This window comes from Pituophis catenifer, unplaced genomic scaffold, assembly GCF_029215685.1.
Source record: "Pituophis catenifer annectens isolate HBS135680 unplaced genomic scaffold, rPitCat1.0.hap2 SCAF_18, whole genome shotgun sequence".
Taxonomy (NCBI): Eukaryota; Metazoa; Chordata; class Lepidosauria; order Squamata; family Colubridae; genus Pituophis; species Pituophis catenifer.
In genome coordinates this window covers 3,092,062-3,108,779 of record NW_027256898.1, presented here as the reverse complement: position 1 = coordinate 3,108,779, position 16,718 = coordinate 3,092,062, and the positions used below count along the sequence as shown (strand labels likewise).

The 16,718-nt window shown below is 47.7% G+C and overlaps 1 protein-coding gene across 1 annotated transcript in view; it reads right to left on the bottom strand.

Annotated features, from left to right (window-relative positions):
- CFAP74 (cilia and flagella associated protein 74) overlaps nucleotides 1–16,718 on the bottom strand; it is a 52,760-nt gene that overhangs the window by 10,475 nt on the left and 25,567 nt on the right. The window contains exons 20-30 of the mRNA XM_070956154.1: nucleotides 16,568–16,689; nucleotides 15,406–15,534; nucleotides 12,613–12,700; nucleotides 11,427–11,600; nucleotides 10,149–10,282; nucleotides 8,003–8,279; nucleotides 6,276–6,410; nucleotides 5,189–5,328; nucleotides 4,550–4,684; nucleotides 3,276–3,385; nucleotides 837–892 (exon numbers count right to left, since the gene is read on the bottom strand). Of these exons, the coding sequence (XP_070812255.1) occupies nucleotides 837–892; nucleotides 3,276–3,385; nucleotides 4,550–4,684; nucleotides 5,189–5,328; nucleotides 6,276–6,410; nucleotides 8,003–8,279; nucleotides 10,149–10,282; nucleotides 11,427–11,600; nucleotides 12,613–12,700; nucleotides 15,406–15,534; nucleotides 16,568–16,689 (1,500 nt within the window). The remainder of the gene's footprint in view (nucleotides 1–836; nucleotides 893–3,275; nucleotides 3,386–4,549; nucleotides 4,685–5,188; nucleotides 5,329–6,275; nucleotides 6,411–8,002; nucleotides 8,280–10,148; nucleotides 10,283–11,426; nucleotides 11,601–12,612; nucleotides 12,701–15,405; nucleotides 15,535–16,567; nucleotides 16,690–16,718) is intronic.

Sequence of the window (16,718 nt, the reverse complement as noted above, 5' to 3'; positions counted from 1 at the left end):
GAAATACGGTGGAGCATTAGGGCCTAGTTCCGTGATGGCGAACCTATGGCACACGTGCCAGAGGTGACACGTAGAGCCTTCTCTGTGGGCACACGTGCCGTCGCCACGCCAAGTTGTTTTCTGCCTGAAGGCAGACTTCTTGTATATATCACACCACCCTCCCCTATCCCATTTGCCCAGTTCAGCGAACTGGCTGATCACACCACTGGCTGGCCCCTCCTCTCCCCACACCTCCCCGCCATTCCTTATCTCGCCTCGCCCGCGTTGGCTGCTTGCCAGAGCCCCCCCCCCCAACTGTTCTTTGGCTGTTCTCTGGTTCCTCGCCTGCTCTCTTTGTTGCTTGTCATCGCCGCTTGCCCAGACCATGTCTCCCAGGCCCAGCTGCTCCCGCTCCTCGTCCGCTTGAGTGCCGTCGCCTGCCTAATTTTTGATAAGTTGCTGTCTATCTGAGTGACTGTGTGACTTCCCCCTCGCTTGCTTGCCATCGCCACTCGCCCAGACCACTTGCCCAGGCCCAGCTGCTCCCGCTCCTCGTCTGCTGGAGTGCCATCGCCTGCCTAATTTTTGGTAAATTGCTGCCTATCTGAGTGACTATGGGACTCCCCCCTCACTTGCTTGCCGTCGCCACTCGCCCAGGCCCAGCTGCTCCCGCTCCTCGCCTGCTTGCTTGTCATCGGTGTCCACATACAGCCCGGGGCATCTGCCCCCTTGCCAGCCAGGAGCGCTGCCGCCAGTTGCTCCCCTGTGCCCACCTGCTTGCCTCTGCGTCGCTTAACAATGTCACAGCCCATACCGCAGCGATGGCGAACTAGGGCCTAGTTTAATGAAAAGGATACCACCAAGTGTTCTTTGGATATATTCTGGATCTCCACTTCTTTCTTGATTCTATGCCCTGTGGGAGAAGACAGTTCAGGTAAAAGAAAGCCAGCTGAAGACAATTTTAAAAGAAGGACGACATTAAGGAGCCATTCTTACATTGGTCTCGGAAAACATAAGACGAAGAATTCTCACTGTGCGCGTTATCAAAACCAGCCAAACCACCAAACCAACTTTGGGAAACCAGCAGCCTACCAGATCCTATCGATCTATAGTTCAAATCCTCTTTTGCTATTGGCAATATTAACCGGTATTTCTGGAAATTACAGTTTAGCTACAACTGTTTGTGTGTGTTTATGTCTGTGTATCACAGATTCCGTTTACAGTAGGATTTGAGATCAGCATGGCCTGATTCAAGCAATATACGCTTGTTTCAGAGGTGGGTTTCAGCAGGTCCTGACCAGTTCTGGAGAACCGGTAGCAGAAATTTTGAGTAGTTCGGAGAACCGATAAATATCACCTCTGACTGGCCCCGCCCCCATCTATTCTCTGCCTCCCGAGTCCCAGCTGATCGGGAGGAAATGGGGATTTTGCAGTAACCTTCCCCTGGAGTGGGGAGGGAATGGAGATTTTACAGTATCCTTCCCCTGCCACACCCACCAAGCCATGCCACGCCCACTACACCATGCCACGCCCACAAAGCCACGCCCACAGAACCATAGTAAAAAAAAATTGAATCCCACTACTGGCTTGTTTCATTTTGTCTTAGACAATTAGACAACCCCAGCTACAGGGACCTATAAACCATGAATGATGGCTTAATCTGCAGGGAAAAGACAAACCAATTTATAATAAGCCAGGTTAAGTGAATTATGGCTCAGCGTGACTACAGATCCAGCCATTAGGTTGGAGTTTTGCTCCCTGCTCCAGCTAAAAAAAAATCATCTGATTTACAGGTGAATTGGCATGCAGGTAATCCTTGGCTTACAATTTTTCGTTTAGCAACCGTTCAAAGTTATAACAGCACTGAAACAAGTGACCTATGACTTGTTTCACACTTAGGACCGCTGCAGCATCCCCATGGCCACGTGATCAAAATTCAGACTAGTTCATATTTATGACGGTTGCAGTTTTCCAGGATCAAGTGATCCCCTTTTGCGGCCTTCTGACAAGCAAAGTCAATGGGGGAGGCCAAGATTCGCTTAAAAAGCATGTTACTATCTTATTACATGTTACTTTGTGTTTATATAAAGGGAGGTTGATGAAATTGTAAAAGGGGAGTTAAGGGGTCTTGGGAGTTATTAAATCTTGCAGTTAGCTAGTTTATTTTAGCGAATGTTTGGTGAAATCTATGCCCTGTTTTTGTTCTGGGAAGTCGGGGGTGGGGGGTGGTGAGGAGGGGTTGAAGATTGAGTTTACCAAATTGATTTTTTTTCTTTTTTTCTGATGATAGTATGAATGATTGTTTATATTGTATACTTGTTTGATCAGAAAATAAAAACTTTTTTATTAAAAAAAAAAAAAAGCATGTTACTATCTTAACAACTGCGGCAAGAAAAATTGTAAAATGGGGCAAAACCCTCTTTTAACAACTGTCGTACTTAGCAACAGAAATGTTGGGCTCAGTTGTGGTCATAAATCAAGGACTACCTATATACCTTTGTCCTGCCCTATACAAAGTGTTGTACTGCTCCAATATTCCAAAATGAGAGATTTTTGTTTTTTGTTAGAATAGAAATAGAAATAGAAATAGAAATAGAAATAGAAGAGAAGAGAAGAGAAGAGAAGAGAAGAGAAGAGGGAAAGGGAAAAGGAAAAGGAAAAGGAAAAGGAAAAGGAAAGGGAAAGGGAAAGGGAAAGGGATAGGGATAGGGATAGGGATAGGGATAGGGATAGGGATAGGGATAGGGATAGGATAGGATAGGATAGGATAGAACAACAAAATTGGAAGGGACTTTAGAGGTCTTCTAGTCCAACCCCTTGCCAAGGCAGGAAACTCTATACCCATTTCAGACAAATGGTTATCCAATCTCTTCTTAAAAACTTCCAGTGTTGGAGCATTCACAACCTCTGGAGGCAAGTTGTTCCACTGATCAATTGTTCTAACTGTCAGGAAATTTCTCCTTAGTTCTAAGTTGATTCTCTCCTTGATGAGTTTCCACCCATTGCTTCTTGTCCTACCTTCAGGTGCTTTGGAGAATAGCTTGACTCCCTCTTCTTTGGGGCAGCCCCTGAGATATTGGAAGACTGCTATCATGTCTCCCCTGGTCCTTCTTTTCATCAGACTACACATCCCCAGTTCCTGCAACCGTTCTTCGTATGTTTTAGCCTCCAGTCCCTTAATCAACTTTGTTGCTCTTAAGATGCTTATAAGGCCACTGAGAAAACTTGTGGATCTCCGCCAGAAAGCACCAAGGTTTATGAATCAAAAAAGAGGATAGAGAAAGAGGATTTCGTACCGACGGCGACGTCCCCAAAGTTGAAAAAGGTCCTCCCGTTGTTTGAAGTGACCACCACGACAGGGGCGACAGATGGACAATGGAGCTCCAAGTACAAAGTATTATAAGGGCTGTCGAGAGAAAAATACACTGCAGTTCAAATGCCCCTGGTTTCCGACACGGAAAGCATCATGGCCCGTGAACACCGCAAGATCCCAAGATCGGCAAAAATAGCTTTGTAGAAAGCAAACTCTCAGAGAAGATTCTGATCGCAGAGAAAATTAAAAACATGATTCTGATCGCAGAGAAAATTAAAAACATGGTTCTGCGCAGGGGTGGGATTCAGCCGGTTTGGGCAAACTGGATGTTAATTTTAATCTGGTTCGGCGAACCGGTTGTTCCAAGGACTGTCTGATCCTGCCCACCATGCCCCTCCCCTTCCAGGAGTCTCAATGCGGCCCATTTTGGATGCCAGGTAAGTGCAGGGTGTGTGCGGAGGCTGTCGGAGGGCGAAAAATGGGTCTATTGGAGACCTGTTTCCAGCCTCCAGAGGACCTAAAGTGCCCAGGGGAGGCTGTTTTCACCCTCCTGGAGGCTCTAGGAAAGGCTCTGGAGCCTGGGGAGGGCAAAAAAACCCGGCCTACCGGAAGTACCGGAAGTCCAGAAATGGGGCCATTTCCAGCCTCTGGAAGGCGCGCGAAGCGGAACCGGTTGTTACAACTGGTGAATCCCACCACTGGTTCTGCGGCCTCGTATGGGGAGCGCAGGGGAGCACGCAGCCATGGGGTTGATGAGTGGCCGAAGAGCCCACCCTGTGACTTTTAACTCATTTTAATAGCATTCAATAGCGTCCTTTTAAAATTTTAAATTTTTACAGCCTGTTTTTAATCTTCTTTCCTGTTTTATTATACACCGCCTGAGACGGGCGGTCCCAAAATATCAGATATAGATAAGATAAATATAAAGAAATATTTTGTACAACCAGAAAGCGTTAAGATCTTTGTTGAGGAATGAAGCCAGGCGAAAAGAAAAATCACTCCTACCAAATCTGGCCCTTCCACTTAAAAAACCCGGTTTAAAATCAGAGTAAAAACAAAGCCCAGTCTTTAATTACATGCGGATGCAAATCAAAGGGTGTCCATGGCAAGCAAAAAGAGGCTGACGTTGTGCTAATTTTATTAGCCACACATGTAGCCAAAGCAGCAGACTTTGACAAACTCAACCCCTCCCACGGTAATGCCATGGTAAAGTGGCCCTCGTCCGCATTGGTTCTCCGGTTGATGCACGTGGCGTACCTGAAGTTCATGTTTTCGACCCCTCTTTTCTCGTCGATGTCTCCGCTCGCGACGAGGCAAGGTATGATGTACTTATCGAAACAGCTGGTGTAGCTACGGACTAGATTGAGATGCGCCGCAATGTACTCTTCGGAGCTAGAGGGGGAAGAAACCAATCAATAGTTGACCAAAGTAGACCGATGAGCACACCCAACTCCTACAATTGAGTGTTAGCCAGGAAGCAGAAATAGTGTCAACTCGCAAAGCATCCCTGGCCTGCTTTCGAGTTGCCATAGGCAAGGGGGATGGGAAAACGGCGAAGCAGCATGGCAGCCAAAAACAAAAGCACATTCCAGACATATCTCTCTCAAGGCTGTCTCCCAGGGTTACCCACAGCGGCCGGAGGGGAGTGATCTCTACAACCCGCGATATTGTTTCATTGGCGAATGTGACTGATGACACACCCTGGGGGGGGGAGGAGGGGAAACAGGGTCAAGCCTGGGTCGTAAATTACGTGGGGTCAGAGTTGGCTTCACTTGGAACGTGCCGACATGAAGCTCCTAATAAATAATTGGATTTCTTTGGAAGCTTGGCTTGAGGCTTATGATTTAATTAGGGCAACCGTCGGGAACCCTGACAAATAGATTTTGGCATCCTCACTCTCTGGAGATGTCTTCTGGGTTGGGTACTTCGAAGGGCTTGATGGGGCTCTTGTCCTTTGAAGGTTCAGCCACGAAGGAGATGCTGGCTGTCTTCTTCCCGTCTTTCCGTCCCAATATGGCTGCCTCCTCTTTCCTCCTCTACCATCAAAATAAATAAACAAATAAAGAGCAGATGGGAAAGTCAAATCCTTCTGTGTGAATGGCAGCAAACAAAACACAACTTTAGACTTTCCCCTGAATCCTAGCTTTGGCTCCTGGAGATAGAACTGAGAGACTGGGGCCACCAGGATTTTTTCAGCATAGATTAAGAAAAGTCCCCATCTCCTCCATCTCCATCTCCTTCCTTCCTCCCTCCCTCCCTCTCCCTCTTCCTTCCCTTTCTCCTTCCATGCCTTCCCTTCTTCTCCCTTCCTTCTTTTTCTCCTTTCCTTCCTTTCTTCCCCTCTCCTTCTTCCCTTCTCCTTCTTTCCCTTCCCTTCGGTTCTCTCCTTCGTCCCTTTCTTTTTCCTTTCCTTTCCCTTCCCTTCCCTTCCCTTTCCTCTTCCCTTCCCTTCACTCTTCCCTTCCCTTCCCTCCCCTCTTCATCCTTTCCTTTTTTCCTTTCCTTTCCTTTCCTTCCTTTTTTCCTTTCCTTTCCTTTCATTGTTTCCTTTCCTTTCCTTCCTTTCCTTTCCCTCTTTATCCTTTCCTTCTTTCCTTTCCTTTCCTTATTTCTTTTCCTTTCCTTTCCTCTTCATCCTTTCCTCTCTTCTCCTCTCCTCTCCCCTCCCCTCTCCTCTCCCCTCCCCTCCTTTCCCTTCCCTTCCCTCTCTTCCCCTCCCCTCCCTTTGTAGCCATTCTGTGACTCTCTTAATTATGTCACTGGACTTTATTACTTTTACTGGGTGTTGAATGAAGTATTACACTACTGTGATGAATTGCTGGTCTCTAATTTTTGTCCAGCTCACCTTATATCCCCCCACAGCCAGGTTTCTGTGTGTGTCTGTGCACTTTTGCCACCTGCTTCTCCAAGTTGTGATCCTGTCATACATTCCCTTGGTCAGAAAGAACTAAGAGGAAGCGTCCCGCGCCACTCTTCTCTTTACCTGCATTTCCAATTCTCGGGCCCTTTTCTCCATCTGAGCTTTGATTTCGGCATTCTGACAGGTTATATTGACCGCCTCTTGCCTGATCAACTGATCGGACAGCGCTGGGTGGAAGGAGACATCAAGGAGGCATTTCTGGACATCAGAAGCCGACAGAAGAGAAAGAAATAAGGAGGGGGGTGGGGGGGAGACCTTACTAAAAGCAGAAATGACCAAGGACATAAAAAACCAAATAAACCAGGCAGGAAACGAAAATGGCTGAAGCCACAAAACTACAACAGAACTTCAAAATAACAGCATAACAGAGTTGGAAGGGACCTTGGAGCAGCGGTGAAATCCTCCGCGGGTTGCCACCTATTCACTGCCTGCGCATGTGCGCACTTCGCATGGAAAAAGGAGCTGTTTGAAGGTAAGTGAGGGGGGGGGGACGGACAGCTGTGCCGCGCGATTTAGATTCGCTAGAAAGTAGGATTTCCCGCTTTCTACCGAATCTAAATCGCGCGGCACAGCTGATCGTCGGAAATACCAGTTCAGACGAACCCGTAGCTTTTTTTTTTTTTTTTACTACCGATTTGCCCGAACCGGTGCAAACCGGTAGCATTTCACCCCTGCCTTGGAGGTCTTCTAGGTCTGCTAAAGCAGGAAGCCATGTATCATTTCATACAAATGGTTTTCCAATCTCTTCTTAAAAACTTCCAGTGTTGGAGCATCCGCAACTTCTGGAGGCAAGTTGTTCCACTGATCAATTTATTTTCACTGTCAGGAAATTTCTCGTTAATTCCAGGTTGCTTCTCTCCTTGATTAGTTTTCCATTCATTGCTTCTTGTCCTGCTTTCTGGTGCTTTAGAGAATAGGTGGACCCCCCTCTTCTCTGTGGCGCTGCCCCCCCAATATTGGAAGAACGCTATCATATCACCCCAATCCTTCTTTTCATTAAACTAGACACACCCAGTTCCTGCAACCGTTCTTCGTTATGTTTTAGTTTCCACTTCATCTGAGGGATGGGGTGGTGGAGGTAGCTTTAATTGTTTATTTTAATTATTCAAGCAATTATTTCCTATTTAAATGTGTCATTCTCCTCTTAGCTTTCAACAAAGCCCAAATGAAGAGGGAGGAAATACATGTCCAATATTTGAGGGGCTGCCCCAGAGAGGAGGAAGGGGGTCAAGCTATTTTCCAAGGCCAGACAAGGAATCATGGATGGAAACTGACCAAGGAGAGATTCAACCTGGAAATAAGGAGGAATTTCCTGACAGTGAGAACAATCAACCCGTGGAACAGAAGTTGCCTTCGGAAGTTGTGGGAGCTTCATCACTGGAGGCTTTCAAGAAGAGACTGGACTGCCATCGGTCAGAAATGGTGTAGGGTCTCCTGCTTGGGCGGGGGGTTGGACTAGATGACCTACAAGATCCCTTCCAACTCTGTTAATCTGTATCTGCTAATTTTTAGGCCGACTTGATGGCAAAGTTTTCAAAGGGCGGATCCATCGCCAGGAATTAAAACCAGTGGTGGGATTCAGCCAGTTTGCACCACTTTGGGTGAACCGGTTAACTTTCTGAGCAGTTTGGCAAACTGGTTGTTGGAAGAAATCATTAGGGCAGAGAACCGGTTGTTAAATTACTTGAATCCCACCACTGATTAAAACCCCAAGCCAAAAATTCATGAAGCTGGTTGGGAGGCTGGAGGTAGTAGTAGTGATATCTTATTTAAACATGCTCAGAGTTTACCTTCCCAGGCAGGACAGTCCCCACGCAGGGGATGATGATGATGGGAGAATCTTCGGGCACAAGGAACTGGAAGGAAGTGGGTCCAACTGGAGCGATTTCCCCCTCGCCGATTCGGGGCATGGTGTGAGTGAAGTGGCTGATTCTCTCGTGAGGGTTGAGGATGAAGAGGGTGGCGGCCGAGACGTCGTCCAGAGCCGTGGCCGGAAACTGGACGAAGGAGTGGGAAAGCACAAGGGGAGGATGGACTCCGACAGCTTTGCAGGACAGCTTGAACTCTCTAAAATGGGAAAACGGGACCGAAATGTTTCGGGATCAGCGTCGGATTCTTTTCGAAGAAGCGGCGTGACCAAGTTGGCAGTTTGTCACACACGCCCCTTTCTGCAAATAAAGAGAGAAATCCCCACTTGCTTCATGGCTTCGAAGAGCTCTGGGGTGGCACGATAGTTAGAATGCAGTATTGCAGGCTAATTCCGCTGACTGCCGGCTGCTGGCAGTTCGATTCTCACTGGCGCAAGGTTGACTCAGCCTTCCGTCCTTCCGAGGTCGGTAATATGAGGAGCCAGATTATTGGCGGCAATAGGCTGACTCTGTAAACCGCTTAGAGAGTTTTCAGAAGTTCCTGAACTTCTGATAGGCCCCTTTTTCGCCCTCCACGAACATCTGCGTGGGCCCTGCACTTACCTGCATCCAAAATGGGCCGTGTGGGGACTCCTGGGAGGGGCAGGATGGGGTGGGTAGGGTCAGCTAGGAGTGGGATTTCAGGGGTTCTCCGAACTGCACAGAATCTTAGCTAGCGGTTCTCCCGAACCCCTGCGAACCCCCATCGGCCCACCCCTGATTCTGGAATATATAGGATTTGGGCGTCTCTCGATAGCAAACCTTTTTTCCTCATTGTTTTGTTTTAAATATTATTCCCTGAATGAGGCGGCATCACTTTTGAAAAAACGATGACAGTAATTGGCAGTTGTTTGGGGCTGTTCTCGGGTTTGTTTTCTCATGTTTTAACACTGTTTTGTCTTCTCTGTCTGAAGAGCGATGAGTGGCTCGGATGGGTTGTTTTAAAAGCCAACCAGGAATTATCTACAAACCACACAGAGATCCTGTCAGGCCTGCTCCCCTCTTTGGATGTCTTTCTAGAGCAGGGATGGCTAACCATTTCCCCTTTGCATGCCAAAAGCGTGTGTGCGCTCGCAACAGTGCAGGCGCATGCCGGCACCCATAATGCAATGTGCACCCTCCGCGCATTAAAATTTTTAGCAACCGGTTCTCTGCCCGGTTGCTAGGTGGGCATGGCCATGGTGAGCATGGCCTACTCGGCCTCCTGCAGCACAGCGGTGGAGGGGAATGTTTTCGCCCTCCCCAGGCTCCGGAGGCTTTTCTTGAGCCTCTGGGAGGGTGAAAATGGCCTCCTCCGGGCTCCGGAGGCCCTCTGAAGCCCGAAAACAGGCACGTTTCAGGACTTCCGGTAGGCCCGTTTTTCACCCTCCCAGAGCCTCCACGCGGGCACTGCACTTAAACTGGCATCCAAAATTGGCCACGTGGCTAGTACTGGGACGGGCGGGGTAGGGTGGGAGGGACCAGCCAATCCTTGCAACTACCGGTTCGGCGAACCAGATGTAAAATTAGCATCCAGTTTACCCAACCCCCTTGCCCTCTGTTTTAGGCCTAGTAGGCCTCACTGCAGCCTACTGGGCCCAGAAAAGGGCCATGGGGGAGGCGTGCTGCACCCCTCCGCACTCCCGCCCCTCCGCATGCGCACACGACCCCCAACCCCCGTGCACGCATGCGCAACCGCTGCCCCCCGTGCACATGACCCCATGCATGTGGGTGTGGCCCATGCACATGCATGGACATCTCCCACATGCGCCCTGTCCCCTGTGCATCCCAAAAATCAGCTGGCTGGCTGATGCGCAATGGAGCTGATTTGGGCGACAGCTCGCGTGCCCGCCGTGGCAGCTGTTTGCTATCACGGTTCGAGAGTTTAAACTAGTATTGTAAAAAAGTGCCAGGAGCTAAATATGGAGTCCTCTGTTCTAGCTAGGGCGAGCTGAACCTCAAGGGGACCTCGCCCCAATTCAGTGACTCCCCAAAATCGTTTTTGCCCAACGACATCACGAAAATTGACAACTGAAACAGACACCCATACCTGTTGATCTCCGTCTTGCAAATGAGTTCAAAACTGTAGAGTTTCGCTGTCTTGGCTTTGAAGATGACATCCAGGGTCAAGCTTTCCAGAGGTAGGAGCACCCCAAAGCCATCGTTGGGCTGAACTTCGACAAACTTCCCAAAATCGGGAGAAAAATGAACCAAGGAAAAGTATTAGAAAATGGACGGTTATTTATTTATTTAAGGAATGTCCTATCACTTCTAAGGTATAAATGGTAGATATTTTACCCTTATCAAAAGGGTTGTTTTATTTTGGTTGGACTAGATGACCTGCAAGGTCCCTTCCGACTATGTTAATCTGTTAATCTGTTATTAAACTTGATTCTCAGAATTCTTATAGCAATTAGCAATAGCACTATATTCACAGTGCTCTACAGCCCTCTCTAAGCGGTTTTAAAGAGTCAGCCTATCGCCCCCAACAATTTGGGTCCTCATTTTACCCACCTCGGAAGGCTGGGAGGCTGAGTCAACCTTGAGCCTGGTGAGATTCGAACTGCCAAAACTGCAGTCAGCCGGCAGTCAGCAGAAGTAGCCTGCAGTACTGCACTCTAACCACTGCGCCACCGAGGCTCATACATTTAGTGAGATTGCAAAGCAAAAAAAAAAAAAAAAGGAAACATCTTGAATATTGTATTGACTATGGACGTCTGCTGCCCCACCCCCCAATTCTAAATAAGCCAGGTTACTAGTCCTCCTGGCTCTGAAAATATATATGCTTTTAAAGCTCCTTTCCAGGAGAATTTTAAAACATCAGAAATTATGATGATGATCACAGTGGTGAAATCCAATTTTTTTTACTACCAGTTCTGTGGCCATGGCTTGGTGGGCATGGCTTGCTGGGTGTGGCAGGGGAAGGATATTGCAAAATCTCCATTCCCACCCCACTCCGGGGCCAGCCAGAGGTGGTATTTGCCAGTTCTCCGAACTACTCAAAATTTCCGCTACCAGTTCTTCGAACTACTCAAAATTTCCGCCACCGGTTCTCTGAACTGCTCAAAATTTCCGCTACCGGTTCTCCGAACTGCTCAAAATTTCTGCTACCGGTTCTCCAGAACCTGCTGAATTTCACCCCGACACTAGGGAACACGACAAACGTTTACCGGCTGGTCCAGTGTAGAAAAATGAAGAAGTTGGAATTTCCTGACGCAGATTTCATTCTAAGCGGGACCCACCAGAACCTCCCCATCATAAACAGTTGAGCGTAATTCTTATCCGGGCTGCAAAATGTCAAGGGACAAAAGCAAGCAGATCTTTTTACCTTTGGCAGCCCGACGAAACCAAACTCCTGGGGGAGAATCGCTTTGTTGGTGACGGTGATGGTTGTCCGAACAGCTTCGTAGATAGAGCAGTATCCAAAATCCACATCGCTTGGGTTGATCTCCAAATCCGAAGTGGTCAGGATAGCGTGCATGCTGAATTCAACCGGCTTGCTCTAAAAAGGAGGAAAATAAGAAAAAAACTGATTGGCAGGTGGATCGGCCTCCTGGAATACCCCCAATCAGCTGTTCCTAGAGGTGAATTTTAGCAACAGGTTCCTTGGTTGTGAGCTCTGTGCCTTGCTTTTTTTTCTGCCTCTGAAAGTTCTGAAACCCTATTTCAGAAAAAAAAAATCCTGCGTCTGAAAGCCTCCGAAACAGAGCTTCAGAAAAAAAGCCTCTGAAGCTCTGTTTGGGGACTTCTTTTCTGAAGCTCTGTTTGGAGGCTTTTTTTCTGAAGCTCTGTTTGGGGGCTTCTTTTCTGAAGCTCTGTTTGGGGGAAGCGTCGTTTCTGATGCTTTTTTCAGCCTCTGAAACCTCTGTTTGAGAAGCTGGGTGGGGCTACATTCAGAGTATAAGACGCACACAGATTTTCACCCTCTTTTTGGGGGGGAAAGGTGCGTCTTATACTCCAAAAAATACGGTACATTTGAACAGAGGTTCTTCATCAGGGGCTGCTGGGGGTTCGCAGGGGTTCGGGAGAACCTCTAGCTAAGATTCTATGGAGTTCAGAGAACCCCCAAATCCCACCCCCACCCCACCCCTCCAGGAGTCCCTGGAAGGCCTGTTTTGGATGCAGGTAAGTGCATGGCGCAAACAGAGGCTAGGGGAGGGCAAAAACGGGCCTACCGGAAGTTTGGGAAGGCTGGAAACAGGCCCATTTCTGGCCTCCAGAGGGCCTCCGGAGCCTGGGGAGGCCATTTTTGCCTTCCCTGAGGCTGGAGAAAAGCCTCCGGAGCCCAGGGAGGGCAAAAACACCCCCTCCCGCTGTGGTGCAGAAGGACTAGGCCACGCCCACCATGGCCACGCCCACCCAGCAACCGGGCAGAGAACTCCTTGCTAAAATTTTTGAAGCCCACCCCTGTTCTTCATTCTTCAAATGAAGAATCCAGGTTTGTCCAGAATGAGATGTGACCTGAGGTTTGTGCTTACAGAGCAAACAACAAGCCACAGATTGGCCAGGCTGACCTGATCAGAAACAATGATAGTCAGGGGTGCTTCCAGAACTCGGGTCCTCTCATCAAAGTACTTCTTGGCATCTTTTGAAAGGGGGAGTCTGAAAAAGAAGAGAAGTGGGGGTGTCCAGGCTAAAGCAGGGATGGATAACTATAGACCCTTTAATGACCTGTGGACTTCAACTCCCAGAATTCCTGAGCCACCAGCATGGGTGGCTCAGGAATTCTGGGAGTTGAAGTCCATAGGTCATTAAAGGGGCCATAATTGCCTATCCCTGTGCTAAAAGCTTGAGTATACCTTCGGGAAAAACAGCATAAACAACCTTGACTCAACTTTGTAAACAAACTTTTAAGGATATTCCTACAATGTTGCTCAGACGCTTAGAAGTTTCCTTGAAAAATCCAGATTTAAATTTATTCAGGTGATCTAGTGAGGGGACGCGGTGGCTCAGTGGCTAAGAGGCTGAGCTTGTCGATCGAAAGGTCGGCAGTTCAGCGGTTCGAATCCCTAGCGCTGCGTAACGGGGGTGAGCTCCCGTGAATTTTTCCCAGCTTCTGCCAACCTAGCAGTTCGAAAGCACGTAAAAAAAAATGCAAGTAGAAAAATAGGGACCACCTTTGGTGGGAAGGGAACAGCGTTCCGTGCGCCTTTGGCGTTGAGTCATGCCGGCCACATGACCATGGAGACGTCTTCGGACAGTGCTGGCTTTGAAACGGAGATGAGCAACGCCCCCTAGAGTTGGGAACGACTAGCACATATGTGCGAGGGGAACCTTTACCTAGTTACATACGGGGATTTCTCTGAGCAAGAGTGAAGAAAAGAACATCTTATCGAATATTGCCGTTAAGAGCTTTTGCTCCAGATGGCTTTCCGTGATCCTTGTTTCTCTTATTCTGCTTTTTTCTAGATAATCTGAAGACAAGAATAGTTTTTGTATTGCATTTTAGCAGGCTTGTCTGGGAACCAGCATTTGGCTAAGGCACGGGTGTCAACGATTCAAACAAATATGCCACTCATTTCATTTCATTCACTCATGAAATTTATTCGCTGCCCATATCGCACCCTTTATGGTAAATAAATTAATCCACCTGCAATACAGCCTATCTGTACTGAGAATGGAAGGAAAACTTATTTCCAGATGCTAGAAAATTCTTAATTCTTTCAGCCAACAGGGGAATTTTTGCAGGACCTTTGCAAGCGATGCCATAAAACACAAGGCATTTATCTTTTTGACTCCAATGACATATTGTTATAATGTATTCCGCCTGGTACCGAGCGCTCACAAAAAGCAAAGCTGAATCCTGCATTGAGCCCATCCAAAAGGATTTGCATTTCCTAGCCTCCCGCTTGAGGAAGTAAGAGAACTAGCAATCCTGGTTTATTCAATACCCTGACACAGACAAGTGACAGAAAGATGGGCAGCTTGAATAAATAAGAGAATAAAGAAATAAAAGTAGGAACGCAATCCTCCATTTTGCATCCTGCAAATAATTCGGGGTACCGTATTTTCAGGTTCACCCCCTTCGCATCCAAACCACTGCGATATACGAGAAATAAGTTTCTCCTTTGGTGTGTGTGTGTTTTTTTTTTTTGCAGTACAAATTATTATTAGTCTGATTGAGTGGCAAAGCAGATTTTTTTTTTTAAGCCTCGTTTCCGCACGGGGATTTCGAGACAATGCTTTTCACTGATTTTCACTGCCAGGAATTCCTTCTGTCAGCTCGTGATATTAAATAGGAGCCGAAGATAAGCCGATGCTGTATAATTACTGTGTGTGTGTTTTTTTTAAAAAACAGACCAAGAGATTGCTCTGTTTTCAGGACAGTAACTCTTGGCTATAAATAGAACTTAAACTTGCACACTAATCAGTATGTCAGCTTCCGAGATCCCAGCTGTAGGGAGCTAAGGCACCCATCTCGGCCAATCTGTTCCTTTTGACGTTGACGTGAATTAATTAGCAGCAATTCTGAGTCACCCTCGGTGGGAGCGCGGTGTCGAACGGATGGAGCCATGCTGGGCTCCCCCCCAATATCCTGGCATCTCCACTCACCCCTCAACTGGTCCTCGCTCAAGTGGAGAGGAAAAGATGGGCTCCTCAAATCCACATGGCCCCTAATTGCCCCCTCCCTGAACGGAGGTGAAAGAAAACGAGCGTTTTCTACATTTAGCCAAGAAAATTCTACATTTAGGCAAGAAAAATAAAGTGACAAAATTAGTGGACCGGAGGAATACTGTTGATATAATTTACTTGGACTTCAATAAGGCATTTGATAAAGTAGACCATAACCTACTACTAGATGAGGAGTCAGCAACCTGCGGCTCTGGAGCCACATGTGGCTCTTTCATTCCTCTGCTGAGGCTCCCTGTCGCTGGTCAGCTCCACAATTGATAGCGCTTTCGGTTAGGACAGTTTTTTTTTTTTTAATTTGATTTATATGCCGCCCTTCTCCGGAGACTCAGGGCGGCTTACAATGCGTTAAGCAATAGCCTTCATACTTTTGTATATTTTATACAAAGTCAGCTTATTGCCCCCACAAACTGGGTCCTCAATTTACCTACCTTAGAAAGGATGGAAGGCTGAGTCAACCTTGAGCCTGGCGAGATTCGATCTTACTTTAATTGCAGACAGCTGGTGTTAAATTACAGAGCTCTGTCTGTTGAACTATCCAGGCTGTTGCAACTCCAAGCCGGCCAAATTGGCGAAGAAAGAAGTCGGGTTTTGAACGCAGGCCCTCCTCAAAGAGAACGGTGGCGGAGAAAGAAACGCATCGGGAAAGTAGCGAAAGCAGCCGGTGCATTCCTTACCTTGGCAGGAATTTCAGCTGGACGCTGAAGGAAGAATGGGCTTGGATGTAGCCTGTTTTGGGCAGCAGCTCCACGTAGCTAGCCAGCTCCTTGCAAACTTCAAACTTCAGGCGTAAGGCGCTGGTCGCTCTGGAGAGAGAGAAAGGCAAGAGAGCGGAGCGCCCTCGACTTACGACCACAATTGAGCCCAGAATTTTGGTTGCTAAGTGAGACATTTGTTTGGTGAATTCTGCTCCACTTTACGACTTGACAAATATTTGTCAAGCTGAGTTCATTCTCTTCCAACTGTGAAAAAAAAAACAACTTGGCAGTGTTTAAGGCCTTAGTAAGGAACTGAGACTTAGGGATGCGGTGGCTCAGTGGCTAAGATGCTGAGCTTGTCGATTGAAAGGTCGGCAGTTCGGCGGTTCGAATCCCTAGTGCTGCGTTATGGGATGAGCTCCTGTAACTTGTCCCAGCTTCTGCCAACTTAGCAGTTCGAAAGCACGTAAAAAAAAATGCAAGTAGAAAAAATAGGGACCACCTTTGATGGGAAGGTAACAGTGTTCCGTGCGCCTTTGGCGTTGAGTCATGCCGGCCACATGACCACGGAGACGTCTTCGGGCAGCGCTGGCTCTTCGGCTTTGAAACGGAGATGAGCACCGCCCCCTGGAGTCGGGAACGACTAGCACATATGTGCGAGGGGAACCTTTTTACCTTTACTTTTTAAGGAACTGAGAATATGTGTGGCTTGTTAAACACACATACATACACACACACACAAAGGAAGCAAAGGAGAAGAGGATAAATCCAGCATACATATTTAAAAAGCCGATCCTATTTGCTCGCCTTCAAAATAGAACGTTAAAACGGCGAGGAAATTAAAAATAGCAAGGCTCAGAACATCTTGCCAGCTGAAGCTGTGGAATGAAAGGAAGGTGGAAATTGGGGGGGGGGCCGCCCGCAACGCTTTTTGGAAAAAGCAAACACTGCACGCGCACGAGATCCATTTCTTCGGAAAACGCAGCCCCCCCCCCGTTTGTTTGTAACTTTACAATTCCTTGCGGGGTCTGCTAAAATGGATGCTTCTTTCTAGACGTTACACGCCCTGTCCTTCAAATAATAATAATTTTAAAAATTGGCATAGTATCGGGCTAGAAGAAATATATTAAAATCTGCTCACCTGCTTTGAACCACGATGCAGTCCTGGTAAAGTCGATCGTACATGCAGATTTTCAGGTCGATCGTGGGATTGCAAACCCAAACCGGCACGGCCATTGCGACGGCGATGACCCCGATCGGCAACTAAAGGCAAATCCGCGCAAAACTCAGCG